General features: G+C 28.1%; 1 protein-coding gene across 2 annotated transcripts in view; it reads right to left on the bottom strand.

Annotated features, from left to right (window-relative positions):
- LOC107163952 (Ig-like and fibronectin type-III domain-containing protein 1) overlaps nt 1–15,810 on the bottom strand; it is a 92,758-nt gene that overhangs the window by 12,722 nt on the left and 64,226 nt on the right. For both annotated transcript variants that reach the window (XM_089219452.1, XM_089219454.1), the window contains exons 9-17: nt 15,111–15,346; nt 14,678–14,884; nt 14,283–14,616; nt 11,730–12,057; nt 6,901–7,076; nt 6,486–6,624; nt 6,283–6,418; nt 5,156–5,348; nt 4,170–4,416 (exon numbers count right to left, since the gene is read on the bottom strand). In XM_089219452.1, the coding sequence (XP_089075578.1) occupies nt 4,170–4,416; nt 5,156–5,348; nt 6,283–6,418; nt 6,486–6,624; nt 6,901–7,076; nt 11,730–12,057; nt 14,283–14,616; nt 14,678–14,884; nt 15,111–15,346 (1,996 nt within the window). The remainder of the gene's footprint in view (nt 1–4,169; nt 4,417–5,155; nt 5,349–6,282; nt 6,419–6,485; nt 6,625–6,900; nt 7,077–11,729; nt 12,058–14,282; nt 14,617–14,677; nt 14,885–15,110; nt 15,347–15,810) is intronic.

A 15,810-nucleotide genomic window follows, 5' to 3' on the forward strand; every position in this document is an offset into this window, starting at 1 on the left:
TCCCATACGACCGGCCGAATACTTTCCGTGTTCTTAATAATTATAAATTTATAATCATATTTTATTTCTTCAAAACTAGAAAAAATATTAAAAATCAGGAAATTTATGAAAATAAAATTTTGAAACGTCAATATTTTTAGTAAAATAAACTCTACAAAATGGCTATCTTTATTTGTTTTGGAAATGATTAAATAAAAAAATATATTTTTTAAATTTTTTACAAAAACATTAAAATAAATTTAAAAATGAAATAATTGTAATTCTCATCCCTGTGAATCTTATTATAAAACCAGAATTTTGATATCTCCATTATTTTGTGAGATATCGCAATGAGTAAATCCTCGCGGGACACCCTGTATAGTGTATATATATATATTATATTACATCCTTTTTATCCGGAAACCCACTTTTATCCTTTTTATATGCTTTGGCACGATTTTAGCTAAACGGTCCATGATGAATTTTGATGCGATTTCTGACAGACTGCTAGTGAGGGGTGGTTCGAGAATGACAGTATCGATTTCGCGTCACGCTCTTAGAGCTTACTTAAATCGCTTCTTCGATGGACTAACTGTACGTTATAAAACAATGACATCGAGGGGTGGTGTGTGGTAGTGTCGGCGATTTTCCGGTAAACCGAGTGAAAAACCACCCGCACATAGGTATGGGGATGTCACGTTGTCCCAGAGGGAGAGGTAACGCCGTTTTAAATGATATATTTCTCAGGGTAAACGGCCACCGGGTTATGTACATAATAATAATAATATTACATAATATAATATATTATTATTATTACTATGCGAACGGAGTATTGCCGACCTTAAAACGACCCGGGTGGCACATTTTACGCAGAACTGTTGGTTATAGGCGTCCCCAGCACTTACCCCAATTGGATGCAATGAGGATTCGTCGTCCTCCGACCTATCGTCTAAATAACGCCACAGCGATTTTTAGTTACTAGACGGGAATCGAATTGGTCGAAACACACGTGCTTGGTTTACCGATGACGGTATGTACGCGTGGAAACGTTCAGCTTGTTGAATGGTTACAAAGCGCTATTTTATATACCTCGTACGCACGATATAACAAATTTTCTTCCAACAAACATGACTTCAAAGTCCAAACTTCTATTTTAAAATGTATTTCGTTCTACAATTTATACCACTACCCGCCGTTGAAATTATCGTCATTAAGTATTAAACGTTTATAGCACTTTACCAGCCACACTGTACAGGGTGAACTAAATGTGCACACAGTTTAATACAGCCCAACGGTTGAATGTTTTAATCACTTTGAGATTAAAACTAACTAAACATAATAATCCTTCACGGGTTTTATCTCATTACGTAATCATTAATTTACATGTAAACAAAAAAATTATTGTCGTGGAACGTTATTAATTTTCATTCCTCTTCAAATTACATATTATTGGTTAACCAAGCTTTTAAAAATGTTCGTGCATGAGTGATCACAGAACATAATTCACTCTTCTGCAGAAGTGTGATGGACTGAAATCAATATATTTTTTTCATTATTGCTTTAGTTTTATTCAGTGTTGTCTAGTGTAAAAATATGTGTCAGGCTTATATGTTATATTGAATTATTCATTTTTTTACAACTGGCAAATTTTCGTTAATGGTGTTTTTTACTTGAAATATTTGCTAGAAAACGACATATTTATCAATAATAGTATACTACAAATCAGCAATTTACTAATTTTTTAAATGGTGGAATTATCGTAAACAAATATTTCTAATTGCTTACAAGAAGAAATTATACCCGAGACAAATTTAATTTAATTATCATCTATAAACAACATTTATTTAACCATGATTCAAGTGCACTTAAGACCTGTCTTGTTTCGTCACCGTATATTTGAAATATATTGCATATAAAGCATCCATCTTGTAGGAAAGAAGATGAAAGTGTTAAAGCTGTGCCACGAAAATACTAGAAAGAAAAAATATCTCTTCCTTTTTTGAAATGTCGTATGTTTAGTGCTTATTTATAATGTCAGGTAAAAACCAAAGCTTTGATAAATCAGAAAACAGTGTGAATAATGTTTCATAGAACTTTCGAGTTTCAACAACTTTGTAAGTAATTTAACTGTTTGTAAACGTGTTTTGACATTGTATAACGGTTCATGAGAATTGTAATTAAGACTCTAAATATAGTTTACCGCTATAGTGTTATGACACCCGAACAGAGTTGAATTATTACAATTAATTTTTTATCCTTAAATTCCATTGTATTAATATATAAAGCAATATTATATATCATTATTATATTAGTTTAATATATTATGTTGTTTTATACATAAAATAGACGTCTTAAACTTTTCTTTTATATGTTATTTTATATTCATACACACGTGTATATTTAATATATAATGCTATCAATCGAAAAGTTAGCAAATTATATACACCTTACTGAAAGTTTTTATAAATTTTTGAATTTTGAAATATTACGTGTCTTCAATGAATGTTGAAGAAAAATTAATAATATATAATATGTAAAAATACACGTTTTTCACATTCCATAAAACTTCAAAGAATTCTTTTAAAAATTTCGTTTCACGAAAATTACATTGTTGAGTTGATTTTTCAAAGCTTTCTTTTTAAACTAAACTGTCAACATCCAACAAAAGAATACAAATCTGCATTATAGCTATCTGATGTTCATGTGTAGAAAGAGAAATGCGATATAATTTTCAGTGTTAAGACCACTGAGAAAATATTACAACATCAGTATTTAAACCTAATTTATTAATTTTTTTTTTTTGACTACAAATATTTTCGTTAAGATAACTGGACACACGAGGTTCCATAAACCATCCAAAAGCTTTTATATATACCATTATTTATTTACAAAATACTCAGAATGTTGCTTAATGCACTCCAATAGTTTTAATAATTGAACACATATACTTTTAAATTTTAATGATATTTAACTGTTTAATTATGACCTAAACGTAATTACGTGCTTCTTATGAAATGCGTGAATAGGTTTATTTAGCCTTTATAATTTTTGCTAACAAAAACAATCAAAAATAGTAATATGATTATGTAATTTATGTTACATATTAATATATCCTTTATTGTGTGCTCGTTTTATGATAGTATAAGAAAACAGTAAAAATCGAGATTTTTAATTATATTCTAAAGGAATTCAAAACTATTTATTTAAAAGATAGTAACATGAATAAAATGTGAAAACATTTTTAAAAAGATTCGATCTGCAGTGTCATCATAAATATTAGTTCATTATATGGAGTAAGTATTATTATTATTATTATTTATAATGTGATGTCATTAAGATATAAAGCAAAACAGTACAACTTATACTTCTCAACCAAAATATACTCCAACCTTTATTAATAATAATAATAGACTATGTATATAGTTGTTTATAGTTGTTATTAATATTGAAATCATACATTTTTACTTTATTGTTTATTTCAGTCATTGCATTATTTTCAATATTACTAAATGTCAAATATTATATTGTAATATATATCATCGGATTTTCATAATAATAATATCCTGTACCATAAAATTTTGTCTTTTTTGTTGATCAACGATAGTTGTAAAGTCATGAAAGCATACTTAATGTATAATACTCATTGGATTCGTTGGTTAAATATATATTTATGTATTTAATTTTTATTATTTTTTTTTTTTTTTATAACTATATAGTACTATAAATAAGTTTCTACGATGTTAAAGAAAAGCGAAATATAAAAAATATATCTTAAAAGTTATATTACGAATTTTTTCAATTACAATTTAAGTAAGTACTGACGATGAATGATTAGAATAGTTTTAGATAGCTTGGAATAAAATAATTTTTGTTTGACAACTGCTAAATTATTGGTACCTACTAAGTTTCTACATTTTAGCCTTTAGATATACTTAAAATGTCTGAAAGTTATCAAAATAAACCAATAATACATAGTTGAGTTATTAGAATATTATTAGAATAGTAAAAAAATTAGTATCTTACGTTTATAATATAAGTATTAAGTACTTACTGTAGCGTTTTTAGCTTTAATTGCATAGATATATCATAACAAATATCTGAGTAGTATTCTATGTATATTATGATTGATATCTACTAGGAGTTATAAAACAAACGAAGTGCTAAAATACGATTTCAAAATTTTTACTTACAGCTAATACTGATTTTCCTCGACGATTGCATAGGTGTACCGTAGCCATTATCTGCATAACACGAAATTTCATCCATATCTCGTGTAACGTTGTGGATAACAGTCACCATGTGTCTAGAAGTCTCTTGTCTGACTAATCTTCCAGATATGTACAGTGATATGGTCGGTGATGGGGTACCCATGGCAATGCACAGCACTGTCATGCTACTGCCTTCCATTACCAAGTTTATTGGATGGACTGTTGGAGGCTGTTGTAAAAAATATCATATTAAACGGTTACAAAAACTTCGTATAAATATAGAGTGTTTTCTAACGAAATATTTGTTTATTCATACATACACAAACACATGTATAATACTATTTCGATGGCGTCATTTCAGTTTTTATATTAGATCGGGGCAAAAGTTTTGACCAACCCATAAAACTGAAAAAGCCCATAGCTTCGCTTGCAAGTTAATTTACACTTAGATTTGTATCGCAATTTTATTCCCATCTTACATAATTGAGTATGTATTGTAGACAAAAATGTATTTATTGTGTAGCAAAAACATGGAGTGTTTAATAAATATGATACCTATCATTATCTACCCACCTAGGTACATGGTGATGGATTTTGATTTATTTATCATTTTGTTTATCGAGTAAAGAGTAATACAATTATGTAATATTATATAATTTTTTGACGTGAAATTATATCAAATATATGAAATTATATATAATGTACATCTAGTTATTATTTTTCTATATGGGATTCGATGTATGAAGTAAGTAAGTATATGTATACATATACTAACAATATATTTTTCAATATCAATGTTATTTTTTATTAAAATATAGTTTTGAATTAATAAAACTACATGAATCAAATATGTCAAAAACTTCAAAAGCTATTCATCTTTTAAAATATTGAAATTAAAATAATAACTAAATTTCATTGATCATTTTACTTGACTGTAATAAATAGTAATTTAGTAAAACATTACAAACCTCAACAAAAGCTGGATACGCGGGGTCGGTCCATGCAATCAATGTTTCCGACGGTAAGCTTTTACCATTCTTCGACATGGCCACTATGTAAATGATGTACTGAGAGTTTGGAGATAAATTGTCCACTGTGTACGCGGGTACAGCTACATCAATTTGATGGAATACTGTTTCCGCTACTGATTTCCAATACAACCTAAACATATAATATGCATCACATTTTTTTTAGGGAAAACAGTTGTTTTAAATATCATTGAGTACGAATATTGTTGTACACATTTAGCATGTTTAGTATATTAAATTTGCCTATTACTGTAAATACCTACTATCATACTACATTTTATAGTAACCGAACAATTGTAATAGTATAATTTAATATATTATACAAACAATTTTAAAATTATATTATGTATTTATAAAAGTATGGTGAGCTTAACACCATTTTTTTAAATTTAACTTTTTTTTTTAACTTTATTGGTATGTTAGTACAATATTTTGTTATCATTCCACATTTAAATGATTTAAAAACAATAGCCGTGTGTTAAAAACATAATAAAGTGAAAGTGCAATTAAAACTACAATATTATTTATGGATATTAGAAATAACAAATCTGCAAGATTTTTAGTGTAGTAAAAAATAATAATAAAAAACTAAAAAAATTTAACTAAATAAAATTAAGTTTAAACTAACAAATTTATTATGATTAACGATTGTTTTAAGCTTTTTTTCAATTTTACCAACGTACTTTAAAAATACGTTTAGTTTGTAAAAAGTCTTGAAATTAAGCCAATTCTTGGAAATTAAACAAAAATTCGATATCGAGGTTACCTATCTCATACCTTGTAAGGCGATAATTTAGTACGGTATTCGAAAACGGTCGTATTCTGATAAAATATAGCACAAATGGGAAATTCAGATAGTCCTTTAAGCCCAGTTTTCCCACATAATAACAACGGACATTAAGAATGGGTTATTTTATTGCCTTTAAAAAGTATTTTTCATAAATTACCATGAAACTTTATACTATCCTCTCAGTAATTCTACGGTTAATAAACCAATAAAACCATGAGTAAATGGCCATACGTGTGCTAAAATATCCATCTCAAAATGACCACTATTAAATTCTTACTTGTAAGTTATTTCTTCGGACACGTGACTAAACTCGGGTGGCTGCCAAGTGATAGTAACGTAGTTGGCACTGTGAGCTGAAACGGACAATGAATGTGGTGGAGATGTAACGCCTACAACACCTTTACTATCCAAATCTATAGTGGGATCGGTAATTTTAGTAAATACAAATACATGAAATTATTATGTTTAATTATTGTATACCTGTTTCGGTAATATTGAGCAAGAGTATAGATGACGGTAAAGAGGTACCATGTATGTTTTTCGATACGACAAAAACTTTGTAGAGTTTCCCCGTCTCCAATTTTATCAATACCACCGAGTTTTCATTGACTTCCATTTGCTGAACAAATAAGATATCATAGTTGTCTTAATAAATATTCACATCACATATTTTCTCTCTTTCGCGTTTTATATATCTTTAGCTTTTAAGATTATTTTCACAATAATATATAAACCATTCTTAACAAAACAAGTATTTATGATTTTATCAAACAATTCATAAATACTAACTATAATATTATACTACGTTATTCAATGCACAGCCAATCGTCTTTTAGTATCTCCAGAAATAAATTTATTAAATATTGCCATAACACATTCCAATATAAATTCATACCTGATCTAGTTTTATCGTGTTTTCGTGCACCGTAGAGTTATTGACTTTTTGATAGTGCACTACATAACTGGTTACATTGCTATTGTCACTAGGAGGATTCCATACCAACGAAACACTGCTGTTGGTTATTTTCACTGCGTGCATGTCTCCTACTGGCCCTGGTAACTTTCCCGTGCCTGTGAATTTCATTTATATTAATTATAATATTAGTACCAAACTAAATAATTTAAGATAAATCAAAACTATTATAAAATGCGTAATTTACAATAAAAATATATCATTATTTTTAGTCATGTCACGCAATACATAACTACACCCTTCACATAGGGTTAACACTATTGTATACTTTGAAAGTCTGGCTTATGTATAAAAGATTACAACTTGAACACACCTATATCTTATAATTATTGTTTAATATCTAAGAACTTAGAATACAAACACTATATAATATTAGTTCATAATATATTGAGCACGATCAGATAATATCTTTAAGCTATTAACGTGTTATAACTTATATCCTTACAACAACAATAAAGTATACGTCATTTTAAAGTGTAGTGATTAATATTAAAATAAGGGATAGTGGGAATTATTCATAAAATTTGGGCTGTGATACATTTTCATAAAACGATATGTTTATTCAATTATTCTATTGAAATAGATATATTTCAATTTGTTTATAGAACTATATAGGTACCTATTAGGTACACTAGTATATCTTCTAGTGGTCGAAATTCGATCAGACAAAATATATTATTTGATTCCTGTGCTTAACTTAATCAATAATAATGCGAATACTCGTATAGCAATATTTAATTTTGTTTTTGTTTGAATTTAAATTTAAAATATAGAATTTAATTGATTTGAGTTAAAAATAATTTAAGTTAGTTCTATTATTCAACAAATTATCATTAATTTCAAAAATATATTGTTTACCGATTGCGCCATATTTTCCCAAAGTATCAACTTGGTTGAGAATGTCTTTTCTTTCAGTAATAATTGTTCTCCCTTTCTTTAAGAGAGGATTAGTGAAGTGAAATTATTATAATAATTTTTATGAATTTGTAGCATAAAATAATTTGCGAATTTCTATGATTTATACGTATGTTGTCAAAATTCAAACTTTGAATGCTTGTAAAAAAAAAAATTGTGACTATGTATTTCTTTTATTTTTCAACTGCTATTGTAAAAATATGTTAAGAGCCTTGTATTAAATGCTCAAATCTTAGATTTAAAAAGAAAACCTTTTATGAATTTTTATCTAAGATAATTTGAATATTTAGTTTGTTTATTCCGATTATTTAGAAAAATATTGAGAATTTTTTACTTTTGATCCCCTAAAGTACCAACTTGATTCACTTTCTGATCGAACGAAGTTCTGAAGTCAGAAATCTAAGCACTTTTACTGCCCCAAAACGTGATGATAGACAAAAAAAAAAAATAAAAAAAAAGAAACACGCATCATGGTAAAATCAATACATTCCTCGCTCCGCTCAGAATCTAAAATTATATTTAAATATTTACTTTCGAAAATTCTCGTTTTTAACTATTTAAAATTACGTACGTAAAAAAATATTATCAAATGCGTTATCATATTTTTAAATAATGAGTGTTTCAAATTATAAATTAAACTTATTATATTAGGTAAAACTTATATCCTTCGTATAGGTACACTATAATATGCAGTATACAGGGCGGAAAAATGTATTTACAGATTGTATTCGGAGATTCAGTAACCAGCTATGTGTAATAGATCCGTTTATTTTAAATAAATACAATTTGCTGACCTTTTAGTTTCCGGGATAACTAAACAAGTTTTTATAAAAAAAAAAAAAAAAGTTTTACAATTATCAACTTTGATGTAAAATGTTGATACATACTGTCCGATAGGATAGGACTTTTCTATATTAATAGGTATACCGTTAAAATATTTTAAAATGTATGACTCGTCATTTTAAATCTATTATAAATCTCTACACATTAATATTTGACTGCGGGAGAGTCTATTTTTTTATTTTTTTTAAATATTTTATTTAAAATTTACACTTTTAGATACTCCAAATTAATTTAAATAATTGTATTGTTTTAATTAATCATTTACCAACTGATGAGAGTAAAGTGTACCTACAAAGTTAATATGATGACTAAATTTATAATATTAATTTATAATGTTTAAAAAATAAAGAAATATATAAATATATTATAGTATTATTGTTGTTACTATAAAATTGAAAAATATTAAAAAATAATGGGTAATTTGGTAAATATGTTAGAACCACAAAAAATCATAATAGTGTGAGCAAGGCATAAGATATAAATTATTATATAACATTTAAAAAAAACCTGCGATCTATATGAATAATGGATATAAGTATATAAGCAAAAAATACTTCAACATTTTTGATTATTTGAAACTAATTTTTCAATATTTATAAAAGACGCTTTAAATAATTTCAATAAGTGTTTGATATAATTATATCAAACAGACATCTATAGTAACGATATGCAAATTAAACAAATCTCATTTAAAAATAATAATTTAAAAAGCAATAAAGTGGCATGCGCTGAATTTTGTTGATTGTTATAATAAATTATATTATTATATGACATTAATTATAACAATATGGGTTAGGTATTAATTAATTAATATTTTAGATACCTAAATAAACATACCTAATTTTAGGTTTAATGGACATTGCATAAGTATATTGAAAAAAAAAAGGTTCATTCTACTATGGATAAATTATTTGAAATCTATTTGTTTATGGGTAATATACAAGCAACTGATAAATTCAAATATTTATGTGCAAATACACAATCACAAAAAAGCAATTAAAATATGTATTATAACTGTGAACCATTAAAGAGATTCAAGAGACTATTTACTGATCGGTGAACATAAAATACAGTTGTATGTATATACAAATAGGTATGGCTGCAATTAAAAATATGTCATTTTCACGTTTTGTGTTCTTGCATATTTAACAAAATTGAAAATATTGTGACATTAAGGAGAGGAGATTAATAAGACAGTAATAACTATGTCTGAAATAATAAAAAATTATTTATTGCAATACGGAAATTCAATGGCGTAAAACGACAGGAGAATTGTGGAGCACATAGAATATTATAAAGGTTATGAGAAATATAACTTAGTAAAAAAAATATAAAAATAACACTGCAGTAGTCTGAGTAATCGTGTTCAATCGTTATTGCCACACGCAACGAACACATTTATACCTATAATTGTATGTATACACCAAAAGTTGTAATAAAAATAAACATTAGCCTACATCAGATATTTGTCAAAGGGCCTTGATAAGGAATTGTTTAAAAAATTTCTAAAACAATGAACATTTAGTATTTAAAATATTATACTATTTAAAGGTATATTTTACTGAGTAATTTTGAAGACTTTATAATAAATTATTAGTCTGACTAGTGATTGTGAAATTATAAATAAAAAAAGTCCTGCTCGAAATAATTGCACACATTATACCTACGTGTTATGACCCATCACATTTACGTTCACATTAATAGTAAAATATATTATATGAGTGAACTTTATCGACGTTGAGGTTTTATTTTGCCCGATGTGATAACCAACTGGCAACAATACCTACACGACATGTGTACATTTTGCCGCGGAAAAGTAAAAAAATATTATCTTGTAACACACTCGAAGTGGTGAGTTTTCTCTCCCGAAATATTCGTTTTCATTTACAGCTAATCATCATAACATTCTACATATTATTCATCAAACATTTTCTAATCTCTCGGAAACTTCTGTTTGGTGTTGATTTTAAATTGTTAAAAATCGTCTTCAGATTTATTCCTGTTACAGAATGACTCAAATTTCTTATCAGCCTGGTGTAAATTAAACAGTTTATTGTTAAAATAAATTGAAGAGTGCAAAGTACTTAATGTTATTTTCTAGATCTCGTGTGTCATTTTTCCATTATTATTATTATTATTATTATTCAGATAATATTTTCTTCATCTGGTGGTTAAAACCCATGTCTTTTTTAATTTGGCTCTACCTTATAACATAATTGTTTTAATATTTACAAAATATTTTTGATTTAGGATTTATCATCAGGACCTGTAAATGTTTTACCAACAACATTTTAAAAACATTGTACCTACTTTTTACAGGTATGTTCTATTCTAGAATTTAGACTGGTTAAAGGTCATCCTCTGTATCATATTCATATACGATGCCTTGAAGCTATCCAAAATAGTTTCATTCGCTTTACATAATACAAATGTGGTATTCCACGTCAACCTCATTCATTTTACACATAAACCGTTGTTCACCTACACACCAAATATGATGACTTACTATAGAGATAATACTATTTTACTGGTATAAAATCCTTGTATAGATTGGACAATAGATAGACATTGTATGTAGAATGTTCAGAATTACTAAATTGTTTATGACGTCAATCAATGATATGTAATTGATCTACTAATTGATTTTTACTCTTTAGACAGAAATACTCAAAACTAGTTAGTAATAATTTTTCTCGAAATATTTCTGCGAGCTCTTATAAGTAATGATACCTTAATTGATTAATTCAATTTTAATTCTGTCGAATCTTTTTGTAAGTTTTATTGTATAAAATATTACATTGTAAGAGTAGATTTTATTAATTTTATTAATCTTTACTCCGTTATGTCATTAATTATATATTTTTTGTTTCTGTTTATAAATTAACTTTGTAACTATACTTGTATTATATATTATATAGAACTGTGATTGTCGGGCGTTAGCCAGTAAGTACGGCAAGTTCAAGTCAGTAAATAAATAATAACATAACACTGACCTTCTTCAAAACACTGCACGACGTTTCCAATGAACGAGGCACAGTTGACCGCCACGCTCAACAGCGAATCGGGAACGACTCCGGAACACAATGGCGTGCAGATTCCAGGCACACCGCGACGGGTGCAGCAGGCGCCGTGGTTGCGTCCACCCGCTCCGCACTTTATAAGCTTGTGCAGCTCGGCACCGCAGAACGGAGCTAGGCTTCTCACGTCCGTCATGTTGGCGTCGAACGAGCACAGGGGCATGCACATCTGCCGCAATTTGATGTTGACGCAACAGTCGGTCAGATTGTACGGTGACGTGGTCAGTTCCCTGTCATTGGCAATCTATGGCAACAATAATACAAATAATAATATTATGTATTTTTACACAGTAATAATGATTACCAAATATGAAATATTTTATGATTATTGCTCGAGAACTGAGGGAGGACGAAAAAATAATAATACCACGTTGTGTGGACCCGCAGTCGCCGAACTTTGAAACAAGCCATGTGAATATGGTAGATAAGCGACAGCGGTTCAAATCGGTCACGATTGCTTGGGACAGATGGATAAACGTTATTAAACACATAAAAATTGAACAGAAAACAGTATCAATTTGCTTCAAAATCATTTCATAGTGGCTATTAAAATAATTATAATACTTTGGTATATATATTATACTATATAGCTTTAATGTTACATCGTCATCTGCATTACACGAGCTATGAATGCTATGATCAAACAATTTCCTGATTTGTTATTTTTCAAATACACTTTAAATATTAGTCCCCTTTAAAGTATTAACTGTACACTGTACTGCCCAATGTTATGCACTACTCTCAGCAATCTTTTCTGCTACTTTTTGAAACAATTTCGGAACTTTGAAGTCTTCAACTTAAAGTAGTTTGAGTTGATATTTTTGTTTCGATATCAAATTTTGATCTTGTGTTGTGACCGGTTTTAGTTTTTTCAGTTTTTTGAAATCAAAAAACCCAAATTCAACTTTTTATGAACTTTGGGTTATTTTGTGCTTGATTTTACAGACTTTGGCCAAACTTCAAGTCGGTGAGCTTTTGGTCTTGAGGCAATCATTTTAGAACCATTTTGCACAGACTCATGGCTTGCATAAATCTTTAGTTAAAAAATTTATAAAACTTTTGACACCATTCCAACGTTTCTCGTAATCGTAGATCGATTAGAACACAGGAGTTACAAGCTGCTTCAAGACCCTCCATAAACCCTTTGTGCCATTCAAATATTTTAGATCTGCTCACTTCTTCATCTTCTTTTTTAATCATTAAAAAAGTTTCAGTCGTTGGTTTTCTGAATTTAACACAAAATTTAAAGCAAACACGCTGGATAAACCATTAAGTATATCAAAAACGACAGGCACAACAAAAATGTACGACTTTAACGGATTGTTGTTCGTTACAAAAAGAAAATATTAACTCGTGGCTTGAATAACGTAACTTATATAATATATTATCTAATTTTGTTAAATTTGAGTATATCTTCAAGACGTTTATTTTATGCATCAGATATAATTTTAATCCCAGTAATTTTTTTAATCATACTCCCTATTATATATTTTTGTATTTTGTGGCGATCAATGGAGATTTTTCAAACGATTTTTAAAATTTTAATGTTCACGGCTCACGCAAGCAGTTCGTGAACAATGAGGCGTTTTTATTTTTAGTCAAAATATTTACCACATTTTCTAAAAAATATTCTAAGTACTTTATATAGACAACATTGCAGATAATAGATTTGTGTATTGAAAAAATGTTTTACTTTGCTTTAGCTTTTTTTTCATAAATTTGCATAAATGCATTAGATCTATATGCTGTCATATTATATAAGAATAATACCATTTTTTCTTTCAAATATATTAAAAATAATAATTATGATGAAGTATAAGTAATTTAAATTGAAAGTATAAACATTTTATTTTTTATTTTTAGGTACCTACACCTAATTAAAATCTGAATAAAAAAACATAATCGACATGAAAAGATTTTTTCTAAGAAAATTAATGTTTAATGACTTCATAAATATATTGAAACGCTTATTAGCTAACGTATAAAGTCACAGAACATTCGACTTTTGATTATTTATCTTAAAACGCTCAAATTTCATTCATTGTAAACCTGTCCATAAAATAATTCAAATATTTTCCATTATATCTGGTTTTGAGAACATACATAAATATTCATAAATCACAAGTCATAGTAAACATGTGTATACAAAAACGAGAAAAACATTTCTGGCAAATTTTCAACAATACATTTTTCTAGATAACACTAAAAGTGTACCTATTCAATTTCACTTCTGTATAATATACACTACTCAAAATACTAGCGATTATAATAATTCTCTTTAAATCATAATATTTGTAGGATGAGAGTTTTTGTGTATATAAAAGATAACACTATATTTTACAGTAGTTTTATTACAGCATCTTGTATGTATGTAAATAATATATTCCCTCTCTTGCTGATTTGGGAATAAGATATTAGTTTATCTGTGACTACGTAATATGAATAAAAATTTAGGAAATAAAAATATACCTGGCTTTTAGTTGAAAAAACAACCCTTTGCGAGGGCTCTCCAGCGCCGTGGCCATTAACAGCTTCCACGTAAACTTCGTATAATGTATTAGCATTCAAATGTTCCAAAATAAATGGAGAATGTACATTAGTTATTGAATCATATTCATCATCAACCAGTCTATAAAACACATTATAATGTGTTACGGTATCTGCTAAATCTTTTGGTGGTTCCCAATGGAATAAAGCAAAGTTGACGTCAACGTTAGAAACGCGGAGACGTCTTGGAGCTGATGGGACTATGCCATAACCCTGGAGGAGACAGCTAGTGTAGTCATCCATGAACCGTAAACATCTGAAATATAATATGTAAAATTGTATCTAGTTTTATTTATTTCCTATCGGTTGCAATTTACTTAAAGTAACTGAAATCAATTTGAGTCAGATTTCCAGCGCACAAGTTCTGACATAACGGTGGCAAGCCTCTCGCTCGGCAACATGGAGTGTGATCTATACCGTTTGTGAGGCAACTGAATGTTTGAGAAGCCCACGGAGCACATATCATTAAGTCGGTAACTTCGGCTACGTCGGAGCGCGATGGGTCACATAATTTATCTAAACACCTACGGAAAAATAATACACTTCAGGAATTAGTAATCGAAAATTTTAATAAGACTGAAAATAAATTCGATTGGTTAGCAATTAATCGAACTAACCCCAAACTTAATAAATTATTAACATTTAATAAGCTATCGACAATGTAAACATACATTATATTACTTGTTTTATTTTAAGAAATACTGAAAAACCATTTTAATATTACAATATACAATTTATTAATTGACTTACGCTGAATGTGTTATGCCTTTTTTCATGCAACATGATCGAATATCGGGCAATGGCGGTAATTTTGAAGTATCTGTATTCGTTCTACGTGATGTTTTTTGATCACTGTTCAACGTAAGGGAACGAATAGCTGTTGAAGGTAAACTAGAACCATGCTTATTGACAGCCACTACTGTTATCTCGTACATTGTAAATGGTATAAGCTTATCAATTTTGACTTCATATTCTGATCCAGGTACCTGGTCAAAACATTGACAAGTCAAAATTGAACTTATAAGTTATCATAGACAGTAAATACATATTGTGTAAATTATATTTTGATAAGTAGGTATAATGAATACATATTATGATGACCGTATTAAAAATAAATTGTTTAACATTCGTTTTTATTCTGTAATTATTTAAACTATTTTGATAATGAATTATTCAAATTTTTGATCCTAATCTTAAATTAACTAAAAATGTTACACAACATTGATTCTAATATAGAATATTATTCTACCAAAATCTTATTTTCAGTCTTAAAAGTCTGAATTACGATTAATATAAAATAACTAATAATATTTAATTGTTACTTTCGAAATAGTTAATTTGTTTTATTGAGATATAAATAATATTAGGTACCTATTTGTAATTACACTTGCAATTGCAATTATTCAACTGATATCTTAAAATGTCACAGAATTTAATTAATGAGATGCTG

Source organism: Diuraphis noxia, unplaced genomic scaffold (assembly GCF_037042655.1).
Source record: "Diuraphis noxia isolate RWA-SAM2 unplaced genomic scaffold, SU_Dnox_SAM2 contig0002, whole genome shotgun sequence".
Taxonomy (NCBI): domain Eukaryota; kingdom Metazoa; phylum Arthropoda; class Insecta; order Hemiptera; family Aphididae; genus Diuraphis; species Diuraphis noxia.